This window comes from Dipodomys spectabilis, unplaced genomic scaffold (genome assembly GCF_019054845.1).
Source record: "Dipodomys spectabilis isolate Male_0828 unplaced genomic scaffold, ASM1905484v1 ptg000096l, whole genome shotgun sequence".
NCBI classification, from domain to species: Eukaryota; Metazoa; Chordata; class Mammalia; order Rodentia; family Heteromyidae; genus Dipodomys; species Dipodomys spectabilis.
In genome coordinates this window covers 338603-358562 of record NW_024870773.1, presented here as the reverse complement: position 1 = coordinate 358562, position 19960 = coordinate 338603, and the positions used below count along the sequence as shown (strand labels likewise).

General features: G+C 45.5%; 1 protein-coding gene across 3 annotated transcripts in view; it reads right to left on the bottom strand.

Annotated features, from left to right (window-relative positions):
• B3galnt2 (beta-1,3-N-acetylgalactosaminyltransferase 2) overlaps nt 1-18028 on the bottom strand; it is a 31487-nt gene extending 13459 nt beyond the window's left edge. For 2 of the 3 annotated variants that reach the window (XM_042686228.1, XM_042686227.1), the window contains exons 1-6: nt 17837-18028; nt 8046-8193; nt 6849-6949; nt 6363-6556; nt 4939-5034; nt 808-918 (exon numbers count right to left, since the gene is read on the bottom strand). In XM_042686228.1, coding sequence (XP_042542162.1) covers nt 808-918; nt 4939-5034; nt 6363-6556; nt 6849-6949; nt 8046-8193; nt 17837-17948 — 762 coding nt within the window. In that variant the 5' untranslated portion in view covers nt 17949-18028. The remainder of the gene's footprint in view (nt 1-807; nt 919-4938; nt 5035-6362; nt 6557-6848; nt 6950-8045; nt 8194-17836) is intronic. The other variant, XM_042686226.1, reaches the window with a different exon arrangement.
• Nucleotides 18029-19960: the final 1932 nt, after the last annotated feature.

Below are 19960 nucleotides of genomic sequence, written 5' to 3'. Positions count from 1 at the left end.
CGAAGGTTGGCCCTCAGATCTCAGCTTCCTGAGGAGGTACGTTTACAGGCGTGAGCCACCAGCGCCTGCCACCACCTTGCATTTTTAAGAGATTGAAAATTGTCCATTCAAACAGATGTTGACACATTTAAAAGTTAAGTGGCAGGACTAGGAATGTAGCTTAGTGGTAGAATGCTTGCCTAGCATGCATGAGGCCCTGGGTTCAAACCCTTGGTACCACATAAATAAAAATAAAATTAATCATTTTTTAAAGTAACATATCAGTTAAAAAAAATTAGGTGGCCATGCATAGTAAAGGTAAAGTAAATCAATGGTCTGCCCTAAATACTTCCAGTGGACCCTACTGATCACCCATGGGCCTGAATGCAGGGCCTGTCACTGTCCCTGAGCTTTCAGGCTCCAGGCCAGCACTCTACCACTTGAGCCAGAGCTCCTCTTTAGGCTTTTTTGGTGTTTAATTGGAGATTTTGCTGCAGGTGGGCTTTGAACCTCAATCCTCAGATCTCAGCCGCCTGAGTAGCTAGGATTACAGACGTGAGCCATAAGTATTTTTATCAACTGACACTTTGCTCTCGAGGTAAGAAGCAAGTACTCTGAGTGCTGCTGAGCTAGTGCTTGTAAAGAATGCCAACCTGACCCTACTGCTGGTATTACAGGATAGTGGACAATAGGCGAGGCTCCACCTCACCTCGTGGCATCTCGTTAAAAGCATGGTCTGGTGATGCCTGGGGCAGGGTCACAGAGTTCTCAACACTTGCGTGTTTCAGAGACAGAGAAGGCACATGTAATGAAAAGAGGGTGGCTCACCGTGAGGACTCGAAGGACGCCCCCTCCATCATTCACCATCACTTGGTGAAGGTTTCTTGATACAAGGCCATGGAGGTCTTGGCTCTCCCACACAATTGTACCTTCAAAACTCTTTTGAGGAAAGAAGAATAGTGGTTAGTTTCTTTTCTCTTGCCATTTAGGCTTTAGTAAGCATTTAGGTTAGGATTTAAGAGAAAATAGGTTTCACACACCACAGCTCGACGTCACTGCTACTATTCTTTGTGTGTGCATCCTTGCACACACAGAAGCGAACCGCGAGAGTCCAGGGCAATCCATGGTATCTAGCCCAGGACAAGGTAGTCTCAGGACCCCTTTCTGGTGTAAACAGTGTAAATTAACTTCTTTTGTTCACCTTTCACTGTGCCTCGATGAATTGTCTCGCTCTCCAAAAGTCGTAAGTAGATCTTCCCTACGACCCAGCCATACCACTCGTGGACTTCTACCCTGAACCTCACAAGCCAGGAGACCAGAAAGACACCTGCACACCCATGTTCACTGCTGCACTATTCACAACAGCCAAGTCATGGAAACAGCTGTCCTACAATACATGAGTGGACCAAGAAAACGTGGTACCTACACACAATGGAATTTTACTCCTCCATTAGAAAGAATACTATGCCATTTGCAGGGAAAATGAATGGACCTAGAAAAATTATATTAAGTGAGGTAAGCCAAGCTCAGAGAGACAAATGACACATTTTCTCTTATATGCAGAAGCTAGATCTAAAATATACTGGGACATGATAAATCATATAGGACTCTAGGCATTCACTTGCAGTGAGACCAAAGGAGGATACTTTTAGGAGAGGAACACAAAGGTGCAGCATCTATGTGCTTCTGACCACATAAAATATTTATCAAGATGAACTCAGAAAAAAAATGCATATCTATTAAGCACAAGGTCCTGAGTTCAGAGCCCTGCACAGCAGTAAATCCATAAGGAAAAATCAACGGTGTGGTAGAGGTTGGAAAATGAGCTATCACACACCAAACAGTGCAAGATATTAATTCTCCTGTCCAAAACATTTTCATTTTGCCAGTCCTGGGACGTACACTCAGGACCTGGGGTCTGTCCCTGAGCTCTTTTGCTCACTCTACCACTTGAGCTACAGTACTACTTCTGGTTTTGTGGTTATTAGAGATAAGAGTCTTATAGACTTTCCTGTCCAGGTTGGCTTTGAACCATGATCCTTAGGTCTCAATCTCCTGAGTAGCTAGGATTACAGGCTGAGCCAGCTGTCCCAAATTTCAACTTGCTCATCCAAATGAACAGAGTAGCTAAAATAAGTACATTTGTACCTGTAAATATTAATAACTTCTTGTGGATTCACAAAATGATTACATCTGAAGAAAATTTTCATAAAGTAAGTATATGTCCATAACCCCACCAATGTCTAGTGATTCTGCTGAAAGTCATCTTTTTACTGAGATCAGTTTCAGGTTTCATCTGTACTATTAGGGGACTATGAAAACTAAATACTGTAAGAGAAACCTGACCATCTTCAGTTAGACCTGGGACTTGCACCCACGATAGTCAAGCCATGCACACTATCCGCAACACCAGCAAGGAAGGAACACTCCACTTCACTAACCTCACTTTTATTCTGAAAACCTTCAAACCCACACAACAGTTGAAGTCAAACTCCAAAGCACCTTGCCAATGACCCACATCCTCCACATACACGTTCCCATTCTCCAGAGGTTTGAAAAGAGCAGACATCATGCAACTTCTATGAACAAGGACATTTTAAGGCAAACTAGTGCTTTTTTTTTTTTTTTGTAAATTGGGCTTGAACTCAGGACCTGGACCCTGTTCCTTCCTGAGCTCTTTTTGCTCAAGGCTGGTGCTCTACCATTTCGAGCCAACATGCCACTTCCAGTTTTCTGGTAATTAATTGTCACACACTTTCCTGCCCAGGCTAGCTTTGAACTGTAATTACAGACATGAGCCCCTAGCACCAGGTGATAATAATTTCTTATGGACCAATAAAATTTTTCTTCTAAGTCTGATCAAAACATGACGTGAGGGCTCAAGGAGTAGCTTGGGTAACAGAAAGCCAACAGAGAAAGCAAGACTGGTAAGTGCACAAGGTCCTGAGAACCAGCAACAAATAAACTTGTGGTTAACTGTAACATTAAGTTTATTTTCTTAGCCTCACTCCACATGACTCCTTCCTCATAAGGCTTCTCGCTCTCAGGCAGCTAATCATTCCTGCCCTGTGTCCTTCAGGATAGTGGGTATCATTCCTGTCTTCTGCCCACCCCATGCCTACAGGGCCTCACAGCTGTAAGACACTGCTCAACACACTCACTTGTCTACACGACCCTGGAGAGGAAACACTGCTCTCACTGAACAAGACCCCAAAGCTAGCCAGGCATGGCAGCACTTACTGAATGCTTGCCATGTGGAGCAAGTTCTAAACATGTCCACTTGTGTGAAATAGCTCAGCCCTCAACAGCAGCCAGTGCAGTCCTCCATGCCACAGAGGACACACACAGCAAAGGAAGCGCCTCGAGCAAGGTCACAGTTCTTTGTGGAAGAGAAGAACTCAAACTCACCATTGCACACCCTCTTCTCCCCACCTTAACTCTGCAAGTCAGCCAGCCCAAGGCTTTTGTGAAAACAAACCCATAATGCCTTCCAAGAAGGAATCACACACCTCAGAAATATGTTTTATCTTTGGTACAACAATTCATCCAAAGAGCATAACCAGTTACCACACAAAACAAGAATATAGTGATATTCATTAGAATTTCTTGTAACACTGATGGTTAGAAATACACCGACATCAAACAATAGTTAGGCAAATCACAGTATTTCCATGCAATAATTCTAAACAGCCATTACAAAATAATGAAGTATATTTTACAGAAGTGTTCATGCTATGTTAAAGAGAGATTGTATAAGAGGATGAATGGTGGAATCTTAGCAACAGTATATACATAAAAGCCAAAATGTAAAATGTGATCATCTCTGAGTTACGGTATTTTAGTAATACTGTTTTCCTTTAGCTTCTTCCAGTGTGTTCTATTTGCTCTAAGATTTTGTTGGATGTTCTGGTGATTCAGCGGGAGATACTGTGCATTCTATGCATGCATTCTATAGCTGAGCTGAGTTCATATACAAGTGAGAGATCCCGTTGACATGAACAGAATCAGCCTACATAGTTTCCTCTTAATTCCAAAGGCCTTCAGGTTATAACAGGTAAACTATGTTGCTGCAAAGGGGAACAGTGCCCAGGAGACCAGAGGTCTAGCTTGCACATCTTCCCAGCTGGTCTAAAGTGAACCCCAGGTTCACTGTAGTTGAGCTCAGGGAGGTATTCCACTAACCTAGAGACCACACAGGTAGGGGCTTCTGGCACTCTCCACCACCACAGGGCAGACCATACTTAACTACAGGATGCCAGAGCACCTGGCAGATGAGGTGGTCTCCAGCACAAACCAAAGAGTAGAGGATTCTATGAAAAAAGGCATCATCCACACTGCCTATTCTTTACCTATAGGGAAGTTTTACTTGAAATTGTGACCTGTGTCTGCCATTACCTTGGGTGTAATGAGTTTTTAAAAAAATTATTTAGATACAAGTATTTGATTTACCTAAATGATCTGTGTCTGGCTTGTTTGAGTCAGTATTCAGTACTACCCTTTACCACTAAAATAGTTACACAGTTCTCTATTCCACTAAATAAACCAGGGTAACAGGCAATGCTTTCAAAACCTGGTTTTAGCCAGGTGCTAATGGTCCACATCTGTAATCCTAGATACTCGAGAGGCTAAGATCTGAGGATCATGGTTCAAAACCAGCCTGGTCCAAAAGACTCTTATTTCCAATTCACCACCATAAAACCAGAAGTGGAAGAGTAGTTCGAAGTGAAAGAGCACAGGAATAGTGCCCAGACCCTGAGTTCAAGTCCCACGACAGACAAAATAAAACCTGGTTTAAAATCTCAGAGGCATCAGCAAGTTCTCTCAGGCATGCACATTTGATCCCGTCCTCTACCATCCGGAGCTGCCTAGGCACAGTAAGGCACCAAGCACCCAGCTCTAAAAGCACATCCACCCCTGCAAAGGACCATAGCAAGCCTCGCTGCACCCACGCTTACTTACCTCTGGTAAGATGAACTGCTCCACAGGTTTATACCACAGCTTGTTCACCTGAACTCCACAGCTCGGAGGACTAAAGCGAGCAACAAAGAGCGCCTCCTGAACAAGGAGACAGCCCACATTATACAGGGGGGCATACAACTGAGTCAGGAAAACCCAGAATGGACTCCACTAACACTGCTCTACTGTGGTTTCTGTAACTTTCAGGATCTCTAATGCAATCATGGTTTTTAAATTATTAAAACTTCCATAAAGTTCTCAAATACTGAACATAAATCACATAATCTGAAAATCTAAAAAAGAAAACCTAGACATGGCAAGTGCTAAGGGAAGTGAGAGCATTAAATTAATACAATGTAGGGTTGATACCTCCAAAGGGGTAGAAATAAACCAAAAGATCACAGATCTCTACAGCAAAGCACTCATGACCCCCCCTTAACAAGAACTCTCAGAAGAAAATACATAAGAAACAAAGCAGGGAATAATAACCATTGGAGCCCATGTATCCAATCCAGCCTTTTGCTGGTTAACTAACAATGGAGTCTCACTGACTTTTTCTGCTCAGGCTAGCTTCAACCAAATAGTCCAGGTTTTAGCCTCATGATTAGCTAATATTACAGGCATGAACCTCTGGTGCAGGGTAATCTAAATTGTTCTAGAATTGTATTCCCCCACCCCCTTTTTATAGAGAAGACCTGAAACAGCTGCTGGCCTTACATAACAGCTTTTTAGAGCTAGAAAAGACCAATCACCTTAACAGTCCCAAAGCATTAACCTTGATATGTAGCCTAGCTGGCCTTGAACTCACTACCTCCTGGCCTCAGGTTTCCCAAGCAGCTGTGATCACAGGTTTGTGCTACCGCACCTGGCTCCATAACCAACTTTTGAAATTTCTGAGGCTTAAGGAAATTTTACGTTGGAAATTTCTAACCTAGTCTAACTTTCCTCTTTGATTTATGTATGTATGTGTGTATATATATATATATATATATGTGTGTGTGTGTGTGTGTGTGAGTGTGTGTATATATTCATAGGAGTTTTTCCCCAATCAGTCATTAGAATAAATTTTTCTCCATTACATTCAATCAGTAAGGGAAGAAAGAGTCTGCCAACCAGAGACAATTCTATAATCTGCCACTTGGTTATACATCACAAAATAAAGTTATGGCAGACTGGGAAGGTGGCTTAGTGGTAAAGTGCTTGATTAGCATGCATGAAGCCCTGGGTTCAATTCCTCAGTACCACATACACAGAAAAGGCCAGAAGTGGTGCTGTGGCTCAAGTGATAGAGTGCTAGCCTTGAGCAAAAGAAGTTCAGGGACAGTGCCCAGGCCTTGAGTTCAAGCCCCAGGACTGGAAGAGAAAAAAAAAAAAGATTATGTTTCTTAAAAGGAAAATAAGCCATGCACAAAGCAATGAGTGCCTACCTCCTGCTCTGCCTGATAGAGCTTGACTGTGACGTTCCTCTGAAAGCCCACATCGCTTGCATCATAGAACACGCCAAGACTGGTGATCACAATGGGGTAGAGAACGCGGAAGCTCACGCTGACAACTCGGTCCTCAGACAGCCCCAATGAGGCATCTTCAGAAAGGCCAAATGCCTCAATTTCCTGATTTAAAACTTAAGGGTGTTTTAAGAATGGGTTTCACTATGGAACAAATACTATCTTGTACTTCACTAATGTAGGCTAGTAAAGTGAACACAAGGCATAAACCATAAGTGCACAGCCCAATCTTTTAATCCTAAGGAACAAAAACTAATTTTTTACTTTTTGCTTTTGCAGAAGCTTGGGCGATGATTTTTTTGTTTTTGACAAGGAGTCTGGCAGTGCAGCCCAAACGTTTTCTAACAGGCTTGGAACTACAAAACTTAAGTTTTACGGGGTGGCAGTCTTCAGAAGAGGACGGCCTACCTGGGTGTGTGATGTTGAGCAGTCGGCAGGAGTAGGGGTCCTCCCTGTCTTCCACAGGCACCTCACAGCCACGAGCACCAATTATGAACTTCACAAGCACACTGAGAGAGGGCAGGTGTTAGCACCTGTTACTGATCTGTACCTGTGCTCACTTCAGAGCTTTACCCTGAGACCCAAAGACCCATGAGCATAAGTCTCTGCCTGTGTTCTTCCAGTCTCTGTTCTTCCAAGGAGGAGAAACACACGGCCCCCAAACTGACTAGTGTGTGCCGCTCATACAATTCTGCATTAAAACAAGTACAGATGCACAGGTGGCTCCTACCAAATGCTCAGGCCATCTAGAAGCAGACCAGAGTCAAGTCAATTCTCAAACTTTACATGCAGCATTGAGAAGGTATGCTGGTAGATGGGGGAAAGCAAGAGCAGCCAGTACAGCACCAGGGTTTCTGGTCTGGGTGGCTGGCTTGCTCATTTTCTGAGATTGGAATGCGTTCAGAGGTGCCAGTTCTGGCAGCACTGGTGGTTCTGAGGCCTTCACTTGCTGAGGAACAGCTCTGTTACCAACACAATCATGCACTGAGGAAGCCTGTCTGTAACAGGGATGAAAGGTGGGGGGAGCAAAACAGGACATCTATATATACTTGTCACTTCCAGTGACAAGAAATTCACAACTTTGACCCACCACTGCTGCTCCCCTATAAAGCGCTGCTTAAACATCCTGGGCAGCTGCTGTGCCCATCACACCAACATCGGAGGTAACAGCAAGTCCTGCTCCCCAGCTTCTCCCTCGCCAGCCCCACTCCAGCCTCAGAGGCTGATCGCCACTCTGAGCACACACACAGGCCGTGGGCTCCTGAGCAACAGCAGAGACGCCCAGCAATTCTAGAGGGGCCAGGAAAGACTGGCCAGGTGCACCATGGTAGCTCCACACAACCCAAAATGCCACAAAACCAAAACAGTGAACCTCATCTCTAGAAAGCTGGTGAAAAGTATTCTGGATTGGAAACTTTCTACTATGGTATGTCAAAGCAAAAACAAACCACTTCATCACTGTGTGTCTAAAATACAGCAAAAGGACACAGCATTTTCTCGCAGGAGCAGCAATCACATATATCTAAATTAACAACTGGTCTTCAAAATAAGAATTTTGTTTCTGAATTCTCAATGCAGGCAAGGGAAATAATTCAGAAAACTTACCGTTGACTCAACACTGGATGTTGTATCAAATGCTTCAACCAGGTGTTTCTTATCACATTTCGAAGTTCGTGGTTATGGCGAGCTGACAACACACCAACTATCACCTCATAGTGACTGGATTTCCACTGAGGAACTAAGGCCAACTGATCTACAAATAAGAAACAGAAGTCATGTCTCAATATGTAACAACATGTATTACAAATATGTCTACATTTGTAGAAAATGCAGATGAAATACAGGTCAAAGATATACTTTAAAAACAAAAACAACAAAAACCTTTCCTACTTATGTCTGTAATCCTAGCTACGCAGGAGGCTGAGATCTGAGGATCAGAGTTCAAAGCCAGCCCAGTCAGGAAAGTTTGTGAGACTCATCTCCAATTAACCACCAAAAAGCCAGAAATGAAGCTGTGGCACATGTGGCACGGCATTAGACTTGAGCATAAAAGTTCAAGGACAACGTCCAGGCCCTGAGTTAAGCCCCATGTGTGGCACAACATAATAATTAAGAAAATAGGGCTGGGAAGGTGGCTCAGTGGTAGAGCACTTGCCTTGCATGCTCCAGGCCCTGGGTTCGATTCCTCAGCACCACATAAGCAAAAAAGAAAAACCAGAAGTGGTACTGTGGCTCAGGTGGTAGAGTGCTAGCGTTGAGCTGAAGGACAGCACCCAGGCCCAGAGTTCAGGCCCCACAACTGGACCAAAAAAAAAAAAAAAAAATTAAGAAAATAAAATGCTTTATCTGGGCCAAAACTATTGGCTCGTGCTCATACTAGTTAACTCAAAAGGCTGAGATTTAAGAGTCTTTGTTCAGAGCCAGCCTGAGTAGAAAAATCTGAGTCTTATAACCACCAAAAAGCTGAAAGTGGGGCATGGCTCAAGTGGTGAAATGCCAGCCTCAAATAAAAAGCTGATAGTAAACCAGCTAAAGAGAACCTGAGAAAACCAGCCTAAGAAAATCCCTGATACTACCAAAAACGAAAACAAAAACCTCAGACAACAAAAATAAAGACACCAAAACAAAAAATGTTTTAAGCCAGGCATGGTGGTTCATACTTGTAATGCTAGCTACTTGGAAAGTGGAGACTGGGAAAACCAAGATTCAAAGATGGTCTGGACAAAAAAAGCTAGTGAGACCCCCATCACAATGAAATAAAAGCTGAGCACAGTCTGTTATACCTGCCATCCCAAGGATAAAATAGCATAAACAGCCTAGGGCAGCGAGGCAAGAAAGATAAGACACAACTGAAAAATAACTACAGGAAAAAAAAAGTGCTTTGCAAAGCCAAACCAACATCAATCTAGTAAAATTGGAGAGATGAATCTGAAGGGCTTCCACTGCTGAAATCAGTGAGTCCTTATTTTTGTCAGACAATAAGACTTTTATTTCATACTAAATATTCTGGAGAATGAAAAGGAAGCAACATTTTTAGTTTTTAAAAAAATCACTGAGCATGCCATGGAAATAGCTTTTTTTTAACTGTTGGAATGTCTAATGGGCAGGATTATATTTTCATGCCTAAAACTTGCCCTTGGAAAGGAGAGAAGGTATCCTTCCCTCACTTTTCAGCACTAGTTTTAAAGTCAAGCTTTACATTTACATGTGGCTCTGATGAGAGGCGTCTCCGTCTCATCTTTCTCTAATGGTGGGAAATGATTCAAAATGTTTTCAAGAATTATTATTTTGGGGGGGGCGGAGGGTCCAGTTGTGGGGCCTGAACTCTGGGCCTGGGCACTGTCCCTCAGCTCTTCAACTCAAGGCTAGCGCTCTACCATGTGAGCCACAGCGCCACTTCCGGCTTTTTTTCTTTTTGCTTATGTGGTGCTGGGGAATTGAACCCAGGGCCTCATGCATGAAAGGCAAGCACTCTACCACTGAGCCACCTTCCCAGCCCCATTTTCAAGAATTATTGAGGCATCTTTACTACATTAAGTGTAACATTCTTAGATGTAATAGGATATAGATATTTAGTCTAAAATATAACAAGAACATGTTGATAACTTTCAAAAGCACAATTAAAACAAAAACCAGGGGGCAGATCCTATCAGGACCACTTTAAAGAAATTACAGTAAAACAATTATAGCATAGCAGGAATTTTTGTATGAAAACTTTACCTTCCATAATAACATACACAAACAACAGATAACAGACATGTTTGCAGCTATAAACTCATTGTGGGTTAGTGGCATTTAGATTCTGATCTTTGGGAATCAGTGATAAGCAGATTAGTGAAGATGCTGGTTCATACATTAATTTTCCTAATTCATGGCCCAGAAACACATTTTCTCAGATTTATGACAGTACAATTAAAGCTATGCCTACTGCCAACACTAGGTGTAAATGCGGCTCAGCTGGAATAGCTTTGAAATGCTTTTGTAAAACAGACAACTATCGGTCCCTTCTACAGAAAAACTTCAACAACTGTCCAGTCACAGGAGGGTGCCCCAGTTCTGGTTCAGCTCTCATGGATGACTCACATGCTGTACCACCTTAGAAGGGGGTCACTTAAATAAATCCTGTGTGCCTCAGTTTCTTAAACAGAAAACTGATAGAAAAAGGCTTTAGATGCTCTATTCATCTATTTCAGAATGTTTTCTCAGAAAACCAGAAGCTGTGAAAGGGCAAAAACCACATTTAATCCACATGCCTCATTTACCTGAAGCCATCAACACAAGGCTGCCACACAAAACCATTTTCAAGAATGTTCCCCTGAGCGCTGAATAGTTAGCAACTTACTTCTGATGTTAGTCAAAGCAAATTTTTTAGAACAGAGTACATGGAACCTAATTTAACCTTTTCTTGATGACTCAAATCTCCAGAGAAATTCCCCAAACTACCCTTTTCTCAGCATGAATTCCAGCTGCTGCTTTACTTCAAATACCTGACAGTACAAGAACACTTCAACTGTTTCTAACTCTTCCATGCTACTGCTGAACACGATTTTTCTAAAAATTGATAATTACATAAAGACAGTCACACACACATGAAAATCCTGAGGCTTATGCTTGTACACTGGGGGTTGATCTCAGGGCCACACATTTGCTAGGCAGGTACTGTGATGTCCTGCTTTTTTATCTTGTTTGACTCCCCTGCTCCTAATCCTGTGTAAGCCATTACTGCTCATCTGCTTTACTTGCAGCTGCTCCTCTTTCCAGCAAGGATTTCATGGCAGATTTTGGCCTTACAGAGTACTTCTACTTCCAGATGTTCTGAAATCACACTTGGAAAAGCAGGTTTCTCCTACCAGGTATCCTCAACATAAGCCAGTCCGACCAATCGCCCAGAATGTCTTACACAGTATAAAGTCCCATGTGGGTGCTTATAAGACTACTGCTCAAAAAAAAAAAAAGACTACTGCTCAAGTTTCCAGCTCCTCTTACCAGCTAAGATCTCTGCTGTATGATCCAAACACAGGGTACTTTGATTGTGGGCCTAGAAACAGAGAAAGGAAGCAAACAAAACAAACCTAAAGAACAAACACCAGACAAAAGGATTCAAATGTAACTCACAAAAGGTAGTCAACAACTTATGAAAATATCTTTTTCACTAGAAATCAAGCTTGAACATGCCAGTTTTGCCCTACATTTAAACTGGCAAATGTCTTAAGTGTTAGGAACCAAATGTTAGTTACCTTAGGGAAACACTGCCAGTGATTCTGAGGAAAGGGAACCCTCCCCTTCCCTGCTGCTACAAGTGAATTTGTGCAGTCCTCCATAGGGCACACTGGTCATATAATATACATCAAACACCTTAGCATGGTAGAAGTTAAGTCCAGCAATTCTTTTTTTTTTTTTTTTTTGGGTCCGGTTGGGGGGCCTGAACTCCGGGCCTGGGCGCTGTCCCTCAGCTCTTCAGCTCAAGGCTAGCGCTCTACCACTTGAGCCACAGCACCACTTCCGGCTTTTTTCTTTTTGCTTATGTGGTGCTGAGGAATCGAACCCAGGGCCTCAGGCATGCAAGGCAAGCGCTCTACCACTGAACTACCTTCCCAGCAAGTCCAGCAATTCTATGTCAAAGAATTTGCTCCAAAGCGGTAATCACTGATACACTCTGAGAGCTCAGTTCAACACACTGAAAAAACATATGCTTCAGAAATGCACAGAGAAATGACTGGTTTTAGCTAGTCCCTTAAATGAAGGTGTGTCTGTGATAGTGTTCGGCAAAAATGAAAATTATATTGTCAACATATCCTTAAGTATTATTCTACATTGTATTAAGGTAAGCAGGTTATAAGGACATCCTGCAGGGATCTATAACTCAGGAGAACAAAAAGGAGCTTCCCCAGGCCCAAAGAAACGTAGGTCCCATGGTTTCCCTTATTTGTAATATCTAGTATATGTATGAGTCAAGCGGAAAAGGTCAGATAATGTGATGTCAGGAAAATCAACCCTTAGATGTGTATTTTAATGTTTTTTTCTTTCATGCATGTGTTTCTAACACATTTATAAGATTATCTCTTTGTTGCTTTGTATGTCCCTCCCCCACAGTATAACCCTTGCTTTCACTATATTTGATGTCAGTATAACTTGTGGAGGAGATGGGGAAAAACCAGTTGTTTAAGGATACAGGTGGACCTGTTGCAACAATGAGAAGTACAAGTTGTCATGTCCAAAATGAACTTTACAACGTTGGTGCGGGGGGGGGGGGGGGGGGGGGGGGGGGAGGGGGGGGACTGGGGGGGGGAGGAAGGAGAAGGATTGGGATTAGTGGGGGAGGGGGGAGGCTGGGAAGGGATGTGAAGGGTAAACAAAGGAGGAGGCTGCAATGCTTGGTAAGAAATGTACACATTATCCTGCCCATGTAACTGTAACTCCTCTGTACAGTATGTTCACAAATAAAATTAAATTAAATTAAAAAAAAAAAAAAAAAAAAAAGGAGCTTCCTCTGGAATGCTAGTACTTTCTTAAACTTTTAGTGCTGCCAGCTGTGGGTGTTCAGCTTGTGAAAATGCAAAGTGCATAGGTACATGAAAAGAATGTGAATGATACTTCAGTAACAGTTTCAAAAGGTTAAAGCATTTTTCTAAAACATTCTATATATACACTTAACAAAACAGTCTGAAAGCACAGTGAATTATTCTTTTTAAAAAATTCAAATTTTCTACACAGATCTTGTTTCACCTCTCAAAGAAAAAAAATTTAGATCCTGGTGTCATCAAAGCACAAAGGTAGATGATTTTGGGGAAAGCTCACTCACACTCTTCCTGTTTCCAAGCATCTCCTTACTTGAGCTGGACAGCACAGGCACAGCTGCTAGTAAGAACTTCAGTGTCAGGAATAACTCAACCCCATGCAAACATCCTGAGAGGAACAACTATGTCCTTCAATGAGACACAGATGCTAAGAGTACATTAAGGTCTATGGGAACTGGGTGTCAGTGGCTCATGCCTGTAATTAACTACTCAGGAGGATGAGATCTGAGGATCATGGTTCAAAGCCAGCCCAGGCAGCAAGGCCTGTGAGACTCAAAATCTCTAACCACTAAAAAGCTTGAAGTGGAGCTATGGCTCAGCTGGTAGCAAAAATGCTTAGGTACAGTTAAAGCACCAGGACTGGCACCAAAAAGAAAAAAAGCCTAAGGGATGTTGACTTCAAAGCTGATCATTAAAATAAGCCCAAGAAGTCTTCAAACTTCACTCCCACGTGCTCTTGGATGGCCTCAATCACAACAGCAGAGACTCTGAGGTAAACACAGAAGCCCACCATGGATCCACTGATGAGGACAGTACACAATCATAGTGATACTGCCAACTACCACACTGGCACAGGCATCAGCGGCTGCCACACCATTACTTCTCTCTACAATTTCTAGAGGATTTTGTATGAACCAGGCACTGTTCTGGGTGTTTTATTACCCGTATCTTCACAATAACCATACAAAAAGATAATCTTGTAAACTGGGAAAATAAAGTACAAGACACCAGCATACAGAATCTAGGGGTCATCTTGGAAGAATCAGTATCAGGAAAAATTGCAATGCAAGCTCAGTTTGTCTGTGTATCACCAAGTGCTCTAAGAACTGCTGAGTGGAAATGGTTCTACTTGTAAACTTTGGCTTCCTTTTCAAACACTCTACACAGAGAAGCCTTTTTTGCATACATCACTTTTCTATATTGTAAAATAACTCCTGGTGGGCCAGGCACTGGTGGCTCATGCCTGTAAATCCTAGCTTCTCAGGAGGCTAAGATCTGAGGATGCTGGTTCAACGCCAGCCCAGGCAGGAAAATCCATGAGACACTTATCTCCAATGAACCACCAGAAAACCGTAAGTGGTGCTGTGGCTCAAGTGGTAGAGTGCTCACCTTGAGCTGAAGACCTGAGGGACAGCGCCCAGACCCAGAATTCAAGCCTGACAACCAACAAAATAACAACTACTCTTGGTAAGGCATTACCCCAAACCAGTACACTGTGCTCTATCTACAAGGGCTGTTCCTCCATTCTCTACTCTTATCCCCAAGATGGTCTGGATCTCACAAGCTCTTTCTCCTTACTGGCTGCTTTCTCCACTGGTTTCAGCTGTTTAAGGCATGCCCCTAAATTGGTAAGGTTACTAATCCTGGTACTAACATGACTCAGTCATTCCTCTGATCCCTGCTTAAAGGAGAAACCTACCACTCTCCTTGACAAGTGGCTTTATATTTCTTTGCCATATTCCAAAAACCATCTTCTTTTCTAAATGGTAAATGCATGTGCATCCACTTTATCTTATTACTACTTTAATCCACACATGCAAGAGGAGCAGAACCAGAGAAGGCTCACAGATGTTTGCTGAATCCACTGCCAGTCTGTAGATCTCTTTAATATTCAGGGAAGGTAAACCTCTCTCAAAAAACAGCCTTGATTTAGAGGGACTGAAAAGGGACAGAGGGAGGCGGAGTAAAGGTGAATCTTAGAAATATTAATTCAAGTCAAAGCAGACACTCTGAAAACATTACAGGATGGAATAGGAGAAACCCTAGGTCTCCTTGGCTCAGGCCGAAATTTTCTGAATAGAGACCCGGAAACACAACAAATCAAAGAAAGGTTGGACAAATGGGATTGCATGAAGTTGCAGAGCTTCTGCATGGCAAAGGACATAGCTAGCAAGATCAATAGAAAGCCCACGGATTGGGAGAAAATCTTCACTAGCCATACAACAGACAAGGGTCTCATATCTAAAATATACTTGGAACTCAAAAAATTAAATCCCCCAACAACAAATCCTCAAAGAAACAACTGTCCAATAAATAAGTGGGCTAAAGACTTAAAGAGAAACTTCTCTGAAGAGGAAAGAAGGATGGCCAATAGACACATGAAGAAATGCTCAACATCCCTAGCCATAAAAGAAATGCAAATCAAAACAACATTGAGATACCACCTCACCCCAGTTAGAATGGCAAAAATCAACAACTCTAACAACAACAGATGCTGGAGGGGATGTGGACAGAAGGGAACCTTACTTCATTGTTGGTGGGAATGTAAACTTGTTCAACCACTTTGGAAAGCAGTATGGAGGTTCCTCAAAAGACTTCACATAGAGCTCCCCTATGACCCAGCAATCCCACTTTTGGACATTTACCCAAATGTATACAAACAAGACCACACTAAAGCTACCAGCACACCTATGTTTATTGCAGCATTATTTACCATAGCTAAGATATGGAACCAGCCCAGATGCCCCTCAGTAGATGAATGGATCAAGAAAATGTGGTACATATACACAATGGAATTCTATGCCTCCATCAGAAAGAATGACATTGCTCCATTTGTTAGGAAATGGAAAAACTTGGAAAAAATTATATTAAGTAAGCCAGGCCCAAAGAAACATAGGTCCCATGGTTTCCCTTATTTGCAATATCTAGTATATGTATGAGTCACGTGGAAAAGGTCAGATAATGTGATGTTAGGAAAATGAATCCTTAGATATGTATTTTAATGTTTTTTTCCTTTCATGCATTTGTTTCTAACGCATTTATAAGATTATCTCTTTGTAGTTTTGTATGTCCCTCCCCCACAGTATAACCCGTGCTTTTACTATATTTGATGTCAGTATAACTTGTAGAGGAGATGGGGAAAAACAAGTCGTTTAAGGATACAGGTGGACCTGTTGCAACAATGAGAAGTGCAAATTGTCATATCGAAAACGAGTGTTACAATGTTGGGGGGGGGGGCGGGGAAGATTGGGTGGGGGGGAGGCCGGGAAGGGATGTGAAGGGTAAACAAAGGAGGAGGTTACAATGCTTGATAAGAAATGTACGCATTAACCTGCCCATGTAATTGTAACCCCTCTGTACAGTGTGTTCACAAAAAATAAAATAATAAAAAAAAAGAAATATTAATTCAAGGGCTGGGAAGGTGGCTCAGTTGGTAGAGCGCTTGCTTGCCTTGCATGCATGAGGCCCTGGGTTCGATTCCTCAGCACCACATAAGCAAAAAGATAAATGCCGGAAGTGGCGCTGTGGCTCAAGTGGTAGAGCGCTAGCCTTGAGCTGAAGAGCTGAGGGACAGCGCCCAGGCCCCAGAGTTCAGGTCCCACAACCGGAACCCTCCCCCCCCCAAAAAATGTTAATTCAAGCAAAGAAGTTTGCAAAATCTTGGATTTTTCTCTCTCCAGCTTAGACACAGAGGATCAAAGTGTAAGTGTTCAAATGCTTTGAACATGACGACAGCCCTCTGGAAATTTCTGCAATCACAATGCTTGTTTTTAGTTGTAAAAAGTGACAAAAAGAGGGGAAGGGATGTTCGGAGTGTTTGATTTAAGCAACCTATTATCTGAACAGCTACTCAGTATTCAAGATCAAAGTGAACTTCCAAAACTAACAGTGATCTTCTCACCCATATACCCTTCTGCAATCTTCTCGTCTCCTTTAATCTAGCCAGGTCCACATACTAAAAGGGAACAGGGAAAAAAACTGTCTAACTTGTAAAACTGCCTAGCAGCCTAAGTTCAACTTAGGCTGGAGGCCGCGCTTTTTTGTTTCGTTTTGTCCTCTGCCCCAAGACCGTTCATACTGAGGTCATAACTCTTCCTGAAGTTTGCTCCGCAAGTAGATTCCAGCAGGATTACTCACACACAAAGAACAGGCGCCGTCAAGCTCGACGCTGGCGGACGGGACCAAGCACGTTCTATGTGTGCGCACCGTTTTCTCATCGAGTTTATAAAATCCGGAGAATGCCCACCGACAGGCAAAAGGCCACGGTCTGAGCACCGTCCTTGGTCTCGTGTGCGCACCGTTTTCTCATCGAGTTTATAAAATCCGGAGAATGCCCACCGACAGGCGAAAAGCCACGGCCGGAGCACGGTCCTTGGTCTGCCCGGTCACCGCTACCCCGACGTGTTCACAAAACCAAGTCCGAGCCCAGTTTTGGAAACGTAGGGGAGCCGAGCGGGGTCACCCCATCCTGAGGTTCCCTGGTCCCCGGGCCGGCCCCGCTGGGGACCGGACGGCCGGCGGTTCCCGGCCAGCAGCGGCTTCGGGACGGCGGGTCGGGAGGCGAGGGCCGCGCCGCGGGACGGCACAACAAAGGCCAGGAGCCACGCGGCCAAGTGTCCGCGCGGAGCGACCCGGGGTTCCGGCTCGGCGAGCGGCTACCCGACGCCTCCCACCCCCCCCCCCGGGGACGCTGACCTGACCCGCCCAGCCTCGCACCCGGCCCGGGCGGGCGGGCGCCGCGAGACCCCAGGCGACCCGGCCACACGCGGAGGAGAAGCGAGCCCCTTCGCCCGCCCGCGCCCGAGCTCCTGCCTGGAAGGCTCCGGGGCTCCCCCGCGACCCCGCGGCCTCCCCGCCGCCCCACGCCACGGGCCTCACCTGCTGGGCCGGCCCTGGAGGCACGGGCGGGCGGCGGGGAGCGCAGCCGCAGCCAGAGGTGCAGCGCGGCCCCGAGCACGCACGGGCACAGAAGCACCAGCCAGTTTCGCATTGGCCGTCCCCGCCGGCTCCCCCTCGCGCCCCCGCTGCTCTCCGGGCTGCGCTGCGTCCCCGCCCAGAGCGAGGGGGCTGCGGGCGCCGAGCCCGGCCCCGCGGCGCCGCCGCCGCCCGCGCGACCACGCAGCCGCGCTGGTGGCCAGAGCCGTCCGCGGATCCGGCCGGCGCCTCAGCTGCCTCAGCTCCCTCAGCTCGCGAACGCTGGCGACAGAGGCTCTGCGGCCCTGAGGCCGAGGCCGAGGCCGAGACCCCGCCCACCCGAAGGCCCGCCCACCCGGCGCTCCTCCCCGTCCAGCCTCTCAGCTCCAGGCCCTGCCTAGGTCTTCGGCCGGCCGGGAGCTGGAGTCCCGCGTTGAGCCCAGCCAGGGGGCGCACCCAGGAAACGTATTGCCGAAAACCACATCTCCCATGGTGCCTCGCGCTTAGAGTCACGCGGCGGCCGCTTGGGCGAAGCGCGAGGCACGCAAAACGCATGCGTCCCTGCTTCCAGTGGGGGGTGTAGCAGGAGCTCCACACAAGGAGCATGCACATTTCTTCTCGCGCCACTGCCCCCTCTAACGATGGAGTCAGGTACTGCGCACATAGAGCATGCGCACTCCTCGTGCCACTGACCCTAGCGGTCTAAGCAGTACTGCGCACACAGAACAGGCGCCTTTCCCCGTGCCCGCGCATGGCCGGGGCTCCGCCTGGCATCCTCGTGGGTTCTCCGCTAGCTTCCATCCTCTAAGAACGCTGGACGAGGAGGGAGCCCCGCCATCCACGGAGAGCCCGGCGTAGCCCTTGCGATCCTCCCGTGCCGAGCGGGACGAGGCTCAGTCCCGCGGGAAGCAGCTCAGGCCAGTCCCAGGCCCTGGCCTCCGGTCCCGACCCCAAACCCTCTAGGAAGGGCGGGATGAGCACTGGCCCCGAGATAGTTCAAAATAGTCCCCCAACGTATGCAGACACAAGGCACATAGCCGTATATCTGAAAGGTCTGAACTTGTGATGCCTGTAGCCCCGCAGAGGACCTCCGGAAACCCCCCAGAGGACCACCGGAAACCGCCCAAAGGACCACTGGAAACCCCCTAGAGGACCACCCAGAGGACCATCGGAAACCCCCAGAGGACCACCAGACAAAACCACCCCAGCGGGCCACCGGACAACCCTCCCTCCTCCCACAGTGGACCACATGGACCCAGCCCTCCCCCTCCCGGTGGACCACATGGGCATGACCCCCTCCTGCAGTGGACCACATGGGCATGACCCTCACCTCCCCCCCAGTGGACCATTTGAGCAAATTAACCACAAGCCAGAAGTGGACCTGAGGCTGTGGCTGAAGTGGTACAACACCAGCCTTGAGTGAAAAAGCTGAGGAACAGCACCCAGGCTTTGAGTTTAAGCCCCAAGACTGGCTCGAAAAAGAAGAGAAAGGAAAAATAGGTAAAATCGCACTTGTTGACAGTTGACACAGTTGACACTGCTTCCCAGTGTCCATGAAAAAAATTACAGAAACTTAAGATCTGCCATGACAGAATTTCAAGTGGTCTCAGGAAAAAGTCTCAAAAGGTGAAAGTTTTAACAGGATTTCTTTTTTTTTTGGGGGGGGGGGAGGGGGGTCCGGTCATGGGGCCTGAACTCTGGGCTTGGGCGCTTTTCAGCTCCAGGCTAGAGCTCTACCACTTGAGCCACAGCGCCACTTCCGGCTTTTTTCTTTTTGCTTATGTAGTGCTGAGGAATGGAACTCAGGGTCTCATGCATGCAAGGCAAGCGCTCTACCATTGAGCCACCTTCCCAGTCCTTAACAGGATTTCTTTTGCCATAACAGGATTAAAGAAGACAGAAATGGAAAAATCAGGAGAGAAAGGTACCCCCTGCTTAAAGTAATAGAAAAATGACAGCCATTTTCATGGGTTTTCCCTTGTCTGAACTGGGAAAGTGTACGAGGCCATGCTACCTAGACACACCTAAAAATTAGACACAGTGGTTCTAAGTGGCAAAGTTTTTTATTCTAAAACATGGAGATGGGAT